General features: G+C 41.9%; 1 protein-coding gene across 1 annotated transcript in view; it reads right to left on the bottom strand.

The window, feature by feature from the left end:
• Positions 1 to 15,937, bottom strand: part of LOC128660067 (uncharacterized) — a 279,471-nt gene that overhangs the window by 17,693 nt on the left and 245,841 nt on the right. Inside the window, exons 38-40 of the mRNA XM_053713672.1 lie at positions 11,956 to 12,099; positions 1,339 to 1,702; positions 818 to 993 (exon numbers count right to left, since the gene is read on the bottom strand). Coding sequence (XP_053569647.1) covers positions 1,695 to 1,702; positions 11,956 to 12,099 — 152 coding nt within the window. The 3' untranslated portion in view covers positions 818 to 993; positions 1,339 to 1,694. The remainder of the gene's footprint in view (positions 1 to 817; positions 994 to 1,338; positions 1,703 to 11,955; positions 12,100 to 15,937) is intronic.

Here is a 15,937-nt window from a genome sequence, read left to right as displayed (position 1 = left end):
GCCTACAAAAATCACTTCTAAGTGACTAAATTTATGCCATGTGGATAATAACCCCAGTAAAACACTCCAAAGTGCTTAAAAAAGTGTCTCCAACGAGTATTTCTTAAATAAATAATCGATTGCCCTGCATTAGTGTCAACCAGCCTATTTAGCCCTGTTATATAAGTATTCAATTCTATACTAAGTCTCAGAACATAGCTTACCCTCCCCACATGGGGATCTTGTCAGTCTTCTAGCATTATCTCAGTCATGTCTAGAAATAATTGACTGAACATACCTCATTGCAGTCAAGCCTGCAAACTGTTCCCCCCAACTGAAGTTTTCTGGTACTCCTCAGTCCTGTGAGAACAGCAGTGGATTTTAGTTACAACATGCTAAAATCATTTTCCTCTCAGCAGAATTCTTCATCACTTTTCTGCTAGAGAGTAAATAGTACAAACCGGTACCATTTAAAAATAACAAACTCTTGATTGAAGATATAAAACTACAATTCTAACACCACATTCACTTTACCCTCCCGTAGAGAGACCCTAGTGCTTAGAGCCGGCAAAGAGAATGACTGGGGGGTGGAGCTAGAGGGGGAGCTATATGGACAGCTTTGCTGTGTGCTCTCTTTGCCACTTCCTGTAGGGAATGAGAATATCACACAAGTAAAGGATGAATCCGTGGACTGGATACACCTTGCAAGAGAAATAAAATGATGAGAAGCCGAGATGCTTTTCTCTAGACCACCTACTGCATAAAGTAAGGCCGAGCTTATACGTACAGTCTCATGTCTCTGGCTGAAATACCAAACCATATAGCTGAGTTCACTTACTGCGACTGATAATTCTCCTCCTGTCACCGGTACACAAATGTCACGCCGAGTTTGTTGCACAATGTGATCATGGTGACACAACACAATGGGCATCTTGGTCCTCAGTAATTAGTAATATGGCATCTGCTCAGTCTGGGTTTACTCCAAAATCAGAATTTTGTTCACTTTTTACGACCCTAGGGAGAAATAATAAAGTTTATAGACTGCTCAGCTAAAATCTGCTAAATACTGATAGCTAACAGGATGCTAAGCATAGTTTGTAAGTCAGATTTTAACCGCGTGGTTTCCCAAGCAAATCTCCTGGTAGCTAACGCCAAATTATAATATCTGGTTGCTCTCAAGCTACCGCTTATACTTCAAGATCACCCTGATTTCAAGTGTTATCTATATATTAAAAACCGTTTTCCTATGTGATAGATACCAACCAGCATTCTCCACCTTACTCTTCTGATAAACTTTAAAAACAAAAAAAACAATATTGTTGGTTTAAAATCACAGAACAAATGAGAATATAATAATACCTGTAAGTGGAGCGTTCTCATTATCAGGTGTCTTTAATGGTCTCATCAGCCTGATCCTCGGTGTTCTATCTCTCATCGTTCATGTAACTGGCGGGACAGCAGCTTTGACCTCCTCCTTCTACCAACATTGTTTCACCTTTTTTATTTTTGTTTTGTTTATTTTTTGTTTCTGTTTTTTTATAAAAATATAGAGTTTTATAGTCACAATAGTGTTTTTAGAGGTTGCAGCGAGGACCTTTGCCTAGTGGGATGTCTCAGTTCCACTGTAGTAAGTACCAAAAAGGTTTGTTGTAGCCTAGAAAATGGAATATTTGCTTCTCGCCCCATCTTTATCTGGTATCCATTATATACAGTCTTCAAGTTTCTAATTTAAAAAAAAAAAAAAGAAAACAATATTCTGATCCTTAATACAAATAAAGGACTATATAAAGAATGTGGCACAAACACAGTTTAACAGCTGCTCATAAAATAGAGAGATGACATTAAATGGAAATGAAACCTTTCTTTTGTGATTCAGTCAGAGGATACAATTATTAAAACATTTCCATTTTACTTCTATCATCAAATTTGCTTCCTTCCCTTGATATTCTGTGTTGAAGAGAAACCTACAATGGATAACATTCTTGCAAAACTGCTGTGATATAGTGCTCCAGACGTGCATGCTCCTGAGCTTTGTTCAACAAAAGATACCAAAAGAGAACAAAGAAAATTAGAAAGTTGTTTAAAATTGCTGCTCTCTCTGAATCATGAAAGGAAAATGTCCCTTTAAACACTAAATAAACAGTGAGAATAATATGCAGATGTATTTGTAAATGATATTAGTTGTTTAACATTAATACAAATAAGTGTACATTTGTTAGTGCCCATAAGCAATGGGTCCTGTAACCCAGGTTACCGTCTCTGCACAAGCCAATGAAGGAAAGCTGCAACTGATGACTGGGTTGGGTCTGCTGCACTCTTAAAGGACCATTACAAACAGAAGAATTGCATAATCGGCAAATACAAAATTAAAAGACAATACTATAGCACTTAAAAGGGACATGAAACCCAACAAAATGTCTTTCATGATTCAGACAGATGATGCAATTTTAAACAACTTTCCAGATTACTGCTATAATTTAATTTGCTACCTTCTCTTGTTCTCCTTTGCTGAAAGGTTTATCTAGGTAAGCCCAGGAGCAGCAGAGAACCTAGGTTCTAGCTGCTGATTGGTGGCTGCATATATACACTGATTGTCATTGGGTCACCCATGTGTTCAGTTAGAAACCAGTTGTGCATTGCTGCTCCTTCAACAAATGATACAAAGAGAATGAAACAAATTAGATAATAGAGAATACAATTGTAAACAACTTTCTAATTTACTTCTATCTAAATCATGAAAGAAAATGTTTGGGTTTCATGTCCCTTTAATCCCTCCCCCCCCATATCATGTGACCGCCATCAGCCAATCACAAAACACATATACGTATATACACATGCTCAGGAGTTGGTGCCTCAGTAAGTGTGCATATATATATATATATATATATATATATATATATATATAAACAGATTACTTTCATAATCAAAATTTGCACAAACTGGGAAGTTTTTTTTTTAGTTGCATGGTCTATCTGAATTATAAAACTTGAATTTTGACTTCAGTGTCACCAAAACAGGTATAGGAAAGACCACTTATTTCAGAATTAAATTATAGGAAAAGGGTGCAAAATAAATACTGATATTATATTGTAACATTTGCATAAATTTAATTCAATTTTTTATTACATTCTCAAAGTGTTTAGTTTCCCTTTAACAGCAAACAAAATCCAGTGGCTGCTGTAACAATTCTTTACAAGCTTGCTGGTTTCATGCATTGATTTATACAACTACACCATAACTCCTGCTAAGCCGGTATCTCCCCAACTGAATACTACAAACCCACTGCCTCACAAGGTTTACTACACCATTACTCCTGCTAAGCCGGTATCTCCCCAGCTGAATACTACAAACCCACTGCCTCACAAGGTTTGCTACACCATAACTCCTGCTAAGCCATTACCTCCCCAGCTGAATACTACAAACCCACTGCCTCACAAGGTTTACTACACCATAACTCCTGCTAAGCCGTTATCTCCCTAGCTGAATACTACAAACCCACTGCCTCACAAGGTTTACTACACCATAACTCCTGCTAAGCAGTTATCTCCCCAGCTGAATACTACAAACCCACTGCCTCACAAGGTTTACTACACCATAACTCCTGTTAAGCCGTTATCTCCCCAGCTGAATACTACAAACCCACTGCCTCACAAGGTTTACTACACCATTACTCCTGCTAAGCCGGTATCTCCCCAGCTGAATACTACAAACCCACTGCCTCACAAGGTTTGCTACACCATAACTCCTGCTAAGCCGTTATCTCCCCAGCTGAATACTACAAACCCACTGCCTCACAAGGTTTACTACACCATAACTCCTGCTAAGCCGTTATCTCCCTAGCTGAATACTACAAACCCACTGCCTCACAAGGTTTACTACACCATAACTCCTGCTAAGCGGTTATCTCCCCAGCTGAATACTACAAACCCACTGCCTCACAAGGTTTACTACACCATAACTCCTGCTAAGCCGTTATCTCCCCAGCTGAATACTACAAACCCACTGCCTCACAAGGTTCACTACACCATAACTCCTGCTAAGCGGTTATCTCCCCAGCTGAAAACTACAAACCCACTGTCTCACAAGGTTTACTACACAATAACTCCTGCTAAGCCGTTATCTCCCCAGCTGAATACTACAAACCCACTGCCTCACAAGGTTTACTACACAATAACTCCTGCTAAGCCGTTATCTCCCCAGCTGAATACTACAAACCCACTGCCTCACAAGGTTTACTACACAATAACTCCTGCTAAGCTGTTATCTCCCCAGCTGAATACTACAAACCCACTGCCTCACAAGGTTTACTACACCATAACTCCTGCTAAGCCGTTATCTCCCCAGCTGAATACTACAAACCCACTGCCTTACAAGGTTTACTACACCATAACTCCTGCTAAGCCGTTATCTCCCCAGCTGAATACTACAAACCCACTGCCTCACAAGGTTTACTACACCATAACTCCTGCTAAGCCGTTATCTCCCCAACTGAATACTACAAACCCACTGTCTCACAAGGTTTACTACACAATAAATCCTGCTAAGCCGTTATCTCCCCAGCTGAATACTACAAACCCACTGCCTCACAAGGTTTACTACACCATAACTCCTGCTAAGCCGTTATCTCCCCAGCTGAATACTACAAACCCACTGCCTCACAAGGTTTACTACACCATAACTCCTGCAAAGCCGTTATCTCCCTAGCTGAATACTACAAACCCACTGCCTCACAAGGTTTACTACACCATAACTCCTGCAAAGCCGTTATCTCCCCAGCTGAATACTACAAACCCACTGCCTTACAAGGTTTACTACACCATAACTCCTGCTAAGCCGTTATCTCCCCAGCTGAATACTACAAACCCACTGCCTCACAGGGTTTACTACACCATAACTTCTGCTAAGCCGTTATCTCCCCAGCTGAATACTACAAACCCACTGCCTCACAAGGTTTACTACACCATAACACCTGCTAAGCTGTTATCTCCCCAGCTGAATACTACAAACCCACTGCCTCACAGGGTTTACTACACCATAACACCTGCTAAGCTGTTATCTCCCCAGCTGAATACTACAAACCCACTGCCTCACAAGAGTTACTACACCATAACTCCTGCTAAGCCGTTATCTCCCCAGCTGAATACTACAAACCCACTGCCTCACAAGGTTTACTACACCATAACTCCTGCTAAGCCGTTATCTCCCCAGCTGAATACTACAAACCCACTGCCTAACAGGGTTTACTACACCATAACTCCTGCTAAGCCGTTATCTCCCCAGCTGAATATTACAAACCCACTGCCTCACAAGGTTTACTACACCATAACTCCTGCTAAGCGGTTATCTCCCCAGCTGAATACTACAAACCCACTGTCTCACAAGGTTTACTACACAATAACTCCTGCTAAGCCGTTATCTCCCCAGCTGAATACTACAAACCCACTGCCTCACAAGGTTTACTACACAATAACTCCTGCTAAGCCGTTATCTCCCCAGCTGAATACTACAAACCCACTGCCTTACAAGGTTTACTACACCATAACTCCTGCTAAGCCGTTATCTCCCCAGCTGAATACTACAAACCCACTGCCTCACAGGGTTTACTACACCATAACTCCTGCTAAGCCGTTATCTCCCCAGCTGAATACTACAAACCCACTGCCTCACAAGGTTTACTACACCATAACACCTGCTAAGCTGTTATCTCCCCAGCTGAATACTACAAACCCACTGCCTCACAGGGTTTACTACACCATAACACCTGCTAAGCTGTTATCTCCCCAGCTGAATACTACAAACCCACTGCCTCACAAGAGTTACTACACCATAACTCCTGCTAAGCCGTTATCTCCCCAGCTGAATACTACAAACCCACTGCCTCACAAGGTTTACTACACCATAACTCCTGCAAAGCAATTATCTCCCCAGCTGAATACTACAAACCCACTGCCTCACAAGGTTTACTACACCATAACTCCTGCTAAGCCGTTATCTCCCCAGCTGAATACTACAAACCCACTGCCTAACAGGGTTTACTACACCATAACTCCTGCTAAGCCGTTATCTCCCCAGCTGAATACTACAAACCCACTGCCTCACAAGGTTTACTACACCATAACTCCTGCTAAGCGGTTATCTCCCCAGCTGAATACTACAAACCCACTGTCTCACAAGGTTTACTACACAATAACTCCTGCTAAGCCGTTATCTCCCCAGCTGAATACTACAAACCCACTGCCTCACAAGGTTTACTACACAATAACTCCTGCTAAGCCGTTATCTCCCCAGCTGAATACTACAAACCCACTGCCTCACAGGGTTTACTACACCATAACTCCTGCTAAGCGGTTATCTCCCCAGCTGAATACTACAAACCCACTGCCTCACAAGGTTTACTACACAATAACTCCTGCTAAGCTGTTATCTCCCCAGCTGAATACTACAAACCCACTGCCTCACAAGGTTTACTACACCATAACTCCTGCTAAGCCGTTATCTCCCCAACTGAATACTACAAACCCACTGCCTCACAAGGTTTACTACACCATAACTCCTGCTAAGCCGTTATCTCCCCAGCTGAATACTACAAACCCACTGCCTCACAGGGTTTACTACACCATAACTCCTGCTAAGCCGTTATCTCCTCAGCTGAATACTACAAACCCACTGCCTCACAAGGTTTACTACACCATAACACCTGATAAGCTGTTATCTCCCCAGCTGAATACTACAAACCCACTGCCTCACAGGGTTTACTACACCATAACACCTGCTAAGCTGTTATCTCCCCAGCTGAATACTACAAACCCACTGCCTCACAAGAGTTACTACACCATAACTCCTGCTAAGCCGTTATCTCCCCAGCTGAATACTACAAACCCACTGCCTTACAAGGTTTACTACACCATAATTCCTGCAAAGCCGTTATCTCCCCAGCTGAATACTACAAACCCACTGCCTCACAAGGTTTACTACACCATAACTCCTGCTAAGCCTTTATCTCCCCAGCTGAATACTACAAACCCACTGCCTAACAGGGTTTACTACACCATAACTCCTGCTAAGCCGTTATCTCCCCAGCTGAATACTACAAACCCACTGCCTCACAGGGTTTACTACACCATAACACCTGCTAAGCTGTTATCTCCCCAGCTGAATACTACAAACCCACTGCCTCACAAGAGTTACTACACCATAACTCCTGCTAAGCCGTTATCTCCCCAGCTGAATACTACAAACCCACTGCCTCACAAGGTTTACTACACCATAACTCCTGCAAAGCCGTTATCTCCCCAGCTGAATACTACAAACCCACTGCCTCACAAGGTTTACTACACCATAACTCCTGCTAAGCCGTTATCTCCCCAGCTGAATACTACAAACCCACTGCCTAACAGGGTTTACTACACCATAACTCCTGCTAAGCCGTTATCTCCCCAGCTGAATACTACAAACCCACTGCCTCACAAGGTTTACTACACCATAACTCCTGCTAAGCCGTTATCTCCCCAGCTGAATACTACAAACCCACTGCCTCACAAGGTTTACTACACAATAACTCCTGCTAAGCCGTTATCTCCCCAGCTGAATACTACAAACCCACTGCCTCACAAGGTTTACTACACCATAACTCCTGCTAAGCTGTTATCTCCCCAGCTGAATACTACAAACCCACTGCCTCACAAGGTTTACTACACCATAACTCCTGCTAAGCAGTTATCTCCCCAGCTGAATACTACAAACCCACTGCCTCACAGGGTTTACTACACCATAACTCCTGCTAAGCGGTTATCTCCCCAGCTGAATACTACAAACCCACTGCCTCACAAGGTTTACTACACAATAACTCCTGCTAAGCTGTTATCTCCCCAGCTGAATACTACAAACCCACTGCCTCACAAGGTTTACTACACCATATCTCCTGCTAAGCCGTTATCTCCCCAACTGAATACTACAAACCCACTGCCTCACAAGGTTTACTACACCATAACTCCTGCTAAGCCGTTATCTCCCCAGCTGAATACTACAAACCCACTGCCTCACAAGGTTTACTACACCATAACACCTGATAAGCTGTTATCTCCCCAGCTGAATACTACAAACCCACTGCCTCACAGGGTTTACTACACCATAACACCTGCTAAGCTGTTATCTCCCCAGCTGAATACTACAAACCCACTGCCTCACAAGAGTTACTACACCATAACTCCTGCTAAGCCGTTATCTCCCCAGCTGAATACTACAAACCCACTGCCTTACAAGGTTTACTACACCATAATTCCTGCAAAGCCGTTATCTCCCCAGCTGAATACTACAAACCCACTGCCTCACAAGGTTTACTACACCATAACTCCTGCTAAGCCGTTATCTCCCCAGCTGAATACTACAAACCCACTGCCTAACAGGGTTTACTACACCATAACTCCTGCTAAGCCGTTATCTCCCCAGCTGAATACTACAAACCCACTGCCTCACAGGGTTTACTACACCATAACACCTGCTAAGCTGTTATCTCCCCAGCTGAATACTACAAACCCACTGCCTCACAAGAGTTACTACACCATAACTCCTGCTAAGCCGTTATCTCCCCAGCTGAATACTACAAACCCACTGCCTCACAAGGTTTACTACACCATAACTCCTGCAAAGCCGTTATCTCCCCAGCTGAATACTACAAACCCACTGCCTCACAAGGTTTACTACACCATAACTCCTGCTAAGCCGTTATCTCCCCAGCTGAATACTACAAACCCACTGCCTAACAGGGTTTACTACACCATAACTCCTGCTAAGCCGTTATCTCCCCAGCTGAATACTACAAACCCACTGCCTCACAAGGTTTACTACACCATAACTCCTGCTAAGCCGTTATCTCCCCAGCTGAATACTACAAACCCACTGCCTCACAAGGTTTACTACACAATAACTCCTGCTAAGCTGTTATCTCCCCAGCTGAATACTACAAACCCACTGCCTCACAAGGTTTACTACACCATAACTCCTGCTAAGCCGTTATCTCCCCAGCTGAATACTACAAACCCACTGCCTTACAAGGTTTACTACACCATAACTCCTGCTAAGCCGTTATCTCCCCAGCTGAATACTACAAACCCACTGCCTCACAAGGTTTACTACACCATAACTCCTGCTAAGCCGTTATCTCCCCAGCTGAATACTACAAACCCACTGCCTCACAAGGTTTACTACACCATAACTCCTGCTAAGCGGTTATCTCCCCAGCTGAATACTACAAACCCACTGTCTCACAAGGTTTACTACACAATAACTCCTGCTAAGCCGTTATCTCCCCAGCTGAATACTACAAACCCACTGCCTCACAAGGTTTACTACACAATAACTCCTACTAAGCCGTTATCTCCCCAGCTGAATACTACAAACCCACTGCCTCACAAGGTTTACTACACAATAACTCCTGCTAAGCCGTTATCTCCCCAGCTGAATACTACAAACCCACTGCCTCACAAGGTTTACTACACCATAACTCCTGCTAAGCTGTTATCTCCCCAGCTGAATACTAAAAACCCACTGCCTCACAAGGTTTACTACACCATAACTCCTGCTAAGCCGTTATCTCCCCAGCTGAATACTACAAACCCACTGCCTCACAAGGTTTACTACACCATAACTCCTGCTAAGCTGTTATCTCCCCAGCTGAATACTAAAAACCCACTGCCTCACAAGGTTTACTACACCATAACTCCTGCTAAGCCGTTATCTCCCCAGCTGAATACTACAAACCCACTGCCTTACAAGGTTTACTACACCATAACTCCTGCTAAGCCGTTATCTCCCCAGCTGAATACTACAAACCCACTGCCTCACAAGGTTTACTACACCATAACTCCTGCTAAGCCGTTATCTCCCCAGCTGAATACTACAAACCCGCTGCCTCACAAGGTTTACTACACCATAACTCCTGCTAAGCCGTTATCTCCCCAGCTGAATACTACAAACCCACTGCCTCACAGGGTTTACTACACCATAACTCCTGTTAAGCCGTTATCTCCCCAGCTGAATACTACAAACCCACTGCCTCACAGGGTTTACTACACCATAACTCCTGCTAAGCCGTTATCTCCCCAGCTGAATACTACAAACCCACTGCCTCACAAGGTTTACTACACCATAACTCCTGCTAAGCTGTTATCTCCCCAGCTGAATACTACAAACCCACTGCCTCACAAGTTTACTACACCATAACTCCTGCTAAGCCGTTATCTCCCCAGCTGAATACTACAAATCCACTGCCTCACAGGGTTTACTACACCATAACTCCTGCTAAGCTGTTATCTCCCCAGCTGAATACTACAAACCCACTGCCTCACAGGATTTACTACACCATAACTCCTGCTAAGCCGTTATCTCCCCAGCTGAATACTACAAACCCACTGCCTCACAGGGTTTACTACACCATAACTCCTGCTAAGCTGTTATCTCCCCAGCTGAATACTACAAACCCACTGCCTCACAAGGTTTACTACACCATAACTCCTGCTAAGCCGTTATCTCCCCAGCTGAATACTACAAACACACTGCCTCACAGGGTTTACTACACCATAACTCCTGCTAAGCCGTTATCTCCTCAGCTGAATACTAAAAACCCACTGCCTCACAGGGTTTACTACACCATAACTCCTGCTAAGCCATTATCTCCCCAGCTGAATACTACAAACCCACTGCCTCACAAGGTTTACTACACCATAACTCCTGCTAAGCCGTTATCTCCCCAGCTGAATACTACAAACCCACTGCCTCACAAGTTTACTACACCATAACTCCTGTTAAGCCGTTATCTCCCCAGCTGAATACTACAAACCCACTGCCTCACAAGTTTACTACACCATAACACCTGCTAAGCCGTTATCTCCCCAGCTGAATACTACAAACCCACTGCCTCACAGGGTTTACTACTCCATAACTCCTGCTAAGTCGTTATCTCCCCAGGCTGAATACTACAAACCCACTGCCTCACAAGGTTTACTACACCATAACTCCTGCTAAGCCGTTATCTCCCCAGCTGAATACTACAAACCCACTGCCTCACAAGGTTTACTACACCATAACTCCTGCTAAGCCGTTATCTCCCCAGCTGAATACTACAAACACACTGCCTCACAAGTTTACTACACCATAGTGATGTTACTAGGCATGTGCTTCGTTAGCTACCAAAGGCGGAAGGCGCAACCACCCGTGGCCTTCAGCTATTCTCAGAGCTAGATTCCTTCTTATGAAGAAGATCTGTGCAAATCCAAATCTTAGTGTGTTGCACTTTCACAAGAAGGAATCTAGCTCCAAAAATAGCCGAAGGCCGAGAGCAGCTGCCTTCTTCTGCAATCCGCAGCTAACAAATGCAGATGACTAGATGTAACAATCCTATTGGGCTACAGTTTATGGATGCTTAAAAGGGTCAGTAAAGTCACAATTAGACATTCATGATTTAGGTAGAACATTCAATTTTAACAACAACAACAACTTTCTAATTTACTTTTTTTATTTAATTTGCTTCCGTCTCTTGTTATCCTTTGCTGAAAAGTTTATCTAGGTAACCTCAGCATCAGCAAATGCTGATTGGTGGCTGCATATATACACCGATTGTCATTGGTTCACCCATGAGTTCAGTTAGAAACCAGAAGTGCATTGCTGCTCCTTCAACAAATGATACCAAGAGAATGAAGCAAATTTGATAATAGAAGTAAACTGGAAAGTGGTTTAAAATTGTATTCTCTATCTGAATTACAAAATAATTTTTTTGGGTTTCATGTCCCTTTAATATGCCAGTTTTTACCTTCACCTGATATATAAATACAGAAAAAAATATTTTTCTTTCCACAACTAAGTATCTCGTAACTATAGTCCCTCTTCTAAAACCATATGGACCATGTGCACCCGAATAGTTTATTCCCCAGGACTAACGCTATCAGACAAATCTAGTTGGGTTTAATACATTTGCATTACCGTGAGGGGATGTGCTTTTAAACCACCAGGAGACATCTTGTGTATATCCATTTGGATTGTTACTTTGATGTCTAGAGCCAAATGCTGGTACATCCCTCAAAAGCTTTTCCAAACCACTGAGATGTTCATTCACCGCCGGTATTCCTAGGAGAGACAAAAAAAACTTATCAAAGGGACAGTCTACACCAGAATTTTTATTGTTTTAAAAGATAGATAATACCTTTATTACCCATTTCCTAGTTTTCCATAGCTAACACAGTTATATAAATACACTTTTTACCTCTGTGATTACCTTGTATCTAAGCCTCTGCAAACTGCCCCCTTATTTCAGTTCTTTTGACAAACTTGCATCAGAGCTGGCTCCTAGGAACGCCACATGTGTGAGCACAGTGTTATCTATATGACACACATGAACTAACACCCTCTAGTGGTGAAAAACTGTCAAAATGCCCTGAGAAAAGAGGCGGCCTTCAAGGGCTTAGAAATTAGCATATGAACCTCCTAGGTTTAGCTTTCAACTAAGAATACCAAGAGAACAAAGCAAAATTGGTGCTAAAAGTAAATTGGAAAATTGTTTAAAATTACATTCTCTATCTGAATCATGGAAGTTTATTTTGGACTAGACTGTACCTTTAAGCAAAACCTCTATGACTTTTATATATGTATTTAATAATGTATTTTAGCATTTATTACCCTGGAGCTGAAGTGACACAAACAACGGATTTATACTTTAATCTCAAAGTAGAGCCATATTAGTATTAAGAATGGATGTACTCTGCCTATGTAGTTAGAAACACATCCTAGAAAAAAAGACAACTGAATGGATGGTACAACATAGTCCTCAACTGCAGCAGAAGACGGAAGCAAATTATGTTCTCTGGACCTAAGAAGTCCTGAGAAGGAAGCGTTCCAGATCAAATGTTTGACTGATCTAATGAACCATCTCCAGCTTCCTTTGCTGTCCTGAGGAATACAAGAGAAAATAAATAGGATTTTAAATTCATGGTTAATTCCATTTCTCCATTTTTGTAGCCAAAGACACAGATCATTCATCCCCTTTTTATGGGGATATGAGGACTTTAACATGGTCTTTAAAAGGGACACCCAAGTCAAAATTAAACTTTCATGATTCAGATAGAGAAGCAATTTTAAGCAACTTTCTAATTCACTCCCATTATCAATTTTTCTTCATTCTCTTGGTATATTTATTTGAAAAAGCAAGAATGTAAGCGTAGGAGCTGGCCAATTTTTGTTTCAGTGCCTGGGTAGCACTTTCCGATTGGTGTCGGAATGTAGCCACCAATCAGCAAGCGCTACCCAGGTTCTGAACCAAAAATGGGCCCGGCTTCTAAGCTTACATTAAAAGAAAAAAAAAAAAAAAAGATATAAAGTGAACAAAGAAAAATTAATAATAGGAGTAAATTAGAAAGTTGCTTAAAATTGCATGCTCTATCTGAATCATGAGTTTCATTTTGACTAGACTATTCCTTTAAAGACCATGTTTAGGTCCCGATATCCCCATAAAAAAGGGTGAAGATTGTCTAGAACCAGAAGAAAGAGCTGGCTATAAGAATCAAGAGCTGACTTAAATAAAACATCTAAAAAAGCACAGATGTTTGTCACAACCCATTTGAAGGAACTCTGATTTGAGGGGTTAACAAACATTCACAGACCAGCAGTGTTCCCCCATGACCATTTTAGTGCGTGCACCACCCGGCTGACCAGGTGGCAAAAATGTTAGCCAATATTAAGCTAAAATTAGCTAATATAAATTACAAATTCACAATTTTTATTGCACAAATTATCATTAAATATATTTATGTTAAATTATGCAATTAATTTGTGCTTTGGATAGCAAAAAATCATATGCTAGAAAATATTACACTGCCCCACCTGGCTACTTCATAATGCCACCTGGCTGGCAACATCTTTAGTGGAAAACACTGGACCAGTGAATAAGCTTTGCACAGAGCTCCACAAAGACTTCACGTCTGAGGTAATTTGCTTCAAGTCTGTTCACACCCAATAAGAGGACCACTGAAATCACCAAAAACATAGGACTCAGCCAAAGATAGAGAAGAGGTGCTGGAGACTCTCTCTAAAACAGTGGCGCTAGAGGTACCAATGTGGCACAGTCTGAGAGCTAGATGATTCTACATCTTGATTGCGGATCATTTCCAAACTGGAGAACTGGTGTCTGTTATGAGGTTTACTAAATATTGTTGTCTGAAACAAGTCCCAGAGAGAGAAATGGGATGTTGTACTACGAGGATAGATATGCTGGAGTTTGCAGTGCTGGAGGAAGAGTAACTGCCAAGGACACAACCCTCCTGAAAGAAGCCTGGTTCCATCTTGCAAACACTCTAGAGCAGAGCTTTTCATGTTGGTGACACACTTTTTAGACCTACATCATTTCACGATACAGTAATTCAGCTGTACTAGCAAACAGGAGGTTAAACTAACTTGTTTTAAGAGATACAGACACATACATAAATTATATAATAACGGAATGTATTTACAATAAACCGTATGTATGTGCAAGAAGTAATATCACCAATAGCTACTTACTATTTTAATGGAATGTATGAGGTTGATGGGATGAACGTAGTTTCTGAATATCTGGTGGAATGTTAGATAAAGACACTCGCATTTCATCATCAAGCATTTCTAAGCTTCCACTTCCTATCCATATATCAAGAGCAGGAGCAGCAGTGCACTACTGGGAGCTAGCTGCAAAAAACCCCACTGACTTCTGCTCAGCATTTATTTATTTATAAAATATTTTACCGGGAAGGATACATTGAGATTTCTCTCGTTTAAGCTGCTACCCTCAGAGCTCTGCAAGTCCGACTGGCTATTGCCCACGCTGCAAACACACTGCTGTCCCACTCGCTGACTACACGTGCAGTCACGAGCCGATTGAGGAGACTACACATCCAGTCAGGAGCCAATGTGCCGCCAATGGGAATAGTTTTAGTTCCCACTGAGCTGCGCCAATAGGTTAAGATGATCTGTGACCCACTAGGTATCAATCATGTGTCAACCACGTGATATGCGTAGCAGGCAGGCGGAAGAGTCGGAAACCAAAAAAAAAAAGAAGCAAATTAAAAGAAATTAGTGCTGAAGCAGGGACACATCTACACACTGCCGCTGACACACTAATGTGTCACGACACACAGTTTGGAAAGCACTGCTCTAGAGAGAGTGAACTTTCATTTAAACTGTTGAATGCCCTAAAGCCCAGGACATGAAGAAACTGACCTGATCTAGGGACAATGAACAGATTGGAATATAAATCTTAACTATGCTTTGAGATGAGAAAGTAGTCTGGGGCTGAAAGGAAACGGGCTTGTCATGTTTGGGAGTCTAAAAAAAGGGACAGAAAAATCTGTGTTGTGCAAGAAAAAAGCCAAACTTACAGTATATTCTACACTACGATAGAATTTATATTTTATTCTTATAAAAATCATTTGTAGGCAATAGAGACCAGCCATTTTTCCTTGAAACAAGCTAGATGTCCTCTGAGTATTAGGCAAGAAGGTAATATTGAGTCAGGCATCTATGGACTTTGCCTAGCATTAAGAGCAATAAAAGTAGGGCTTTCTATGCAAGAAACTGGCAAGGTAAGAAGCTAGAAATAAATTCTGGGGATCCAAAAGGAAAGGCTGAAACGAGCGTTATTTGCTCTCATGAAGAAAGAAATGGTTGCATCTAGAAATCCTCTTTACAAGCAGCTCTTAAGACAGGGCATGTAGTGTCCATGGAGGTATTCAATAAAATAAAAAAAGATTGGGAGTTGACTAAGCCAAGTTTGTCAAGTAGGTAATCCAAATTGTGAAACAGTCTTAATTGACCATTTCCATAAAGGATTCCAATCAGATATTGATAGTTATGGTGAAGGACATATAGGCTACTAAGGGAAAAAGCCAATCATTTTTAAAAATATATACGTAGAGAGGCTTCTACCTAGGGTTCTCTAAAT

This window comes from Bombina bombina, chromosome 5, assembly GCF_027579735.1.
Source record: "Bombina bombina isolate aBomBom1 chromosome 5, aBomBom1.pri, whole genome shotgun sequence".
Taxonomy (NCBI): domain Eukaryota; kingdom Metazoa; phylum Chordata; class Amphibia; order Anura; family Bombinatoridae; genus Bombina; species Bombina bombina.
Note: the sequence above shows the minus strand (reverse complement) of the source record. Positions and strands in the feature narration are given on the sequence as shown.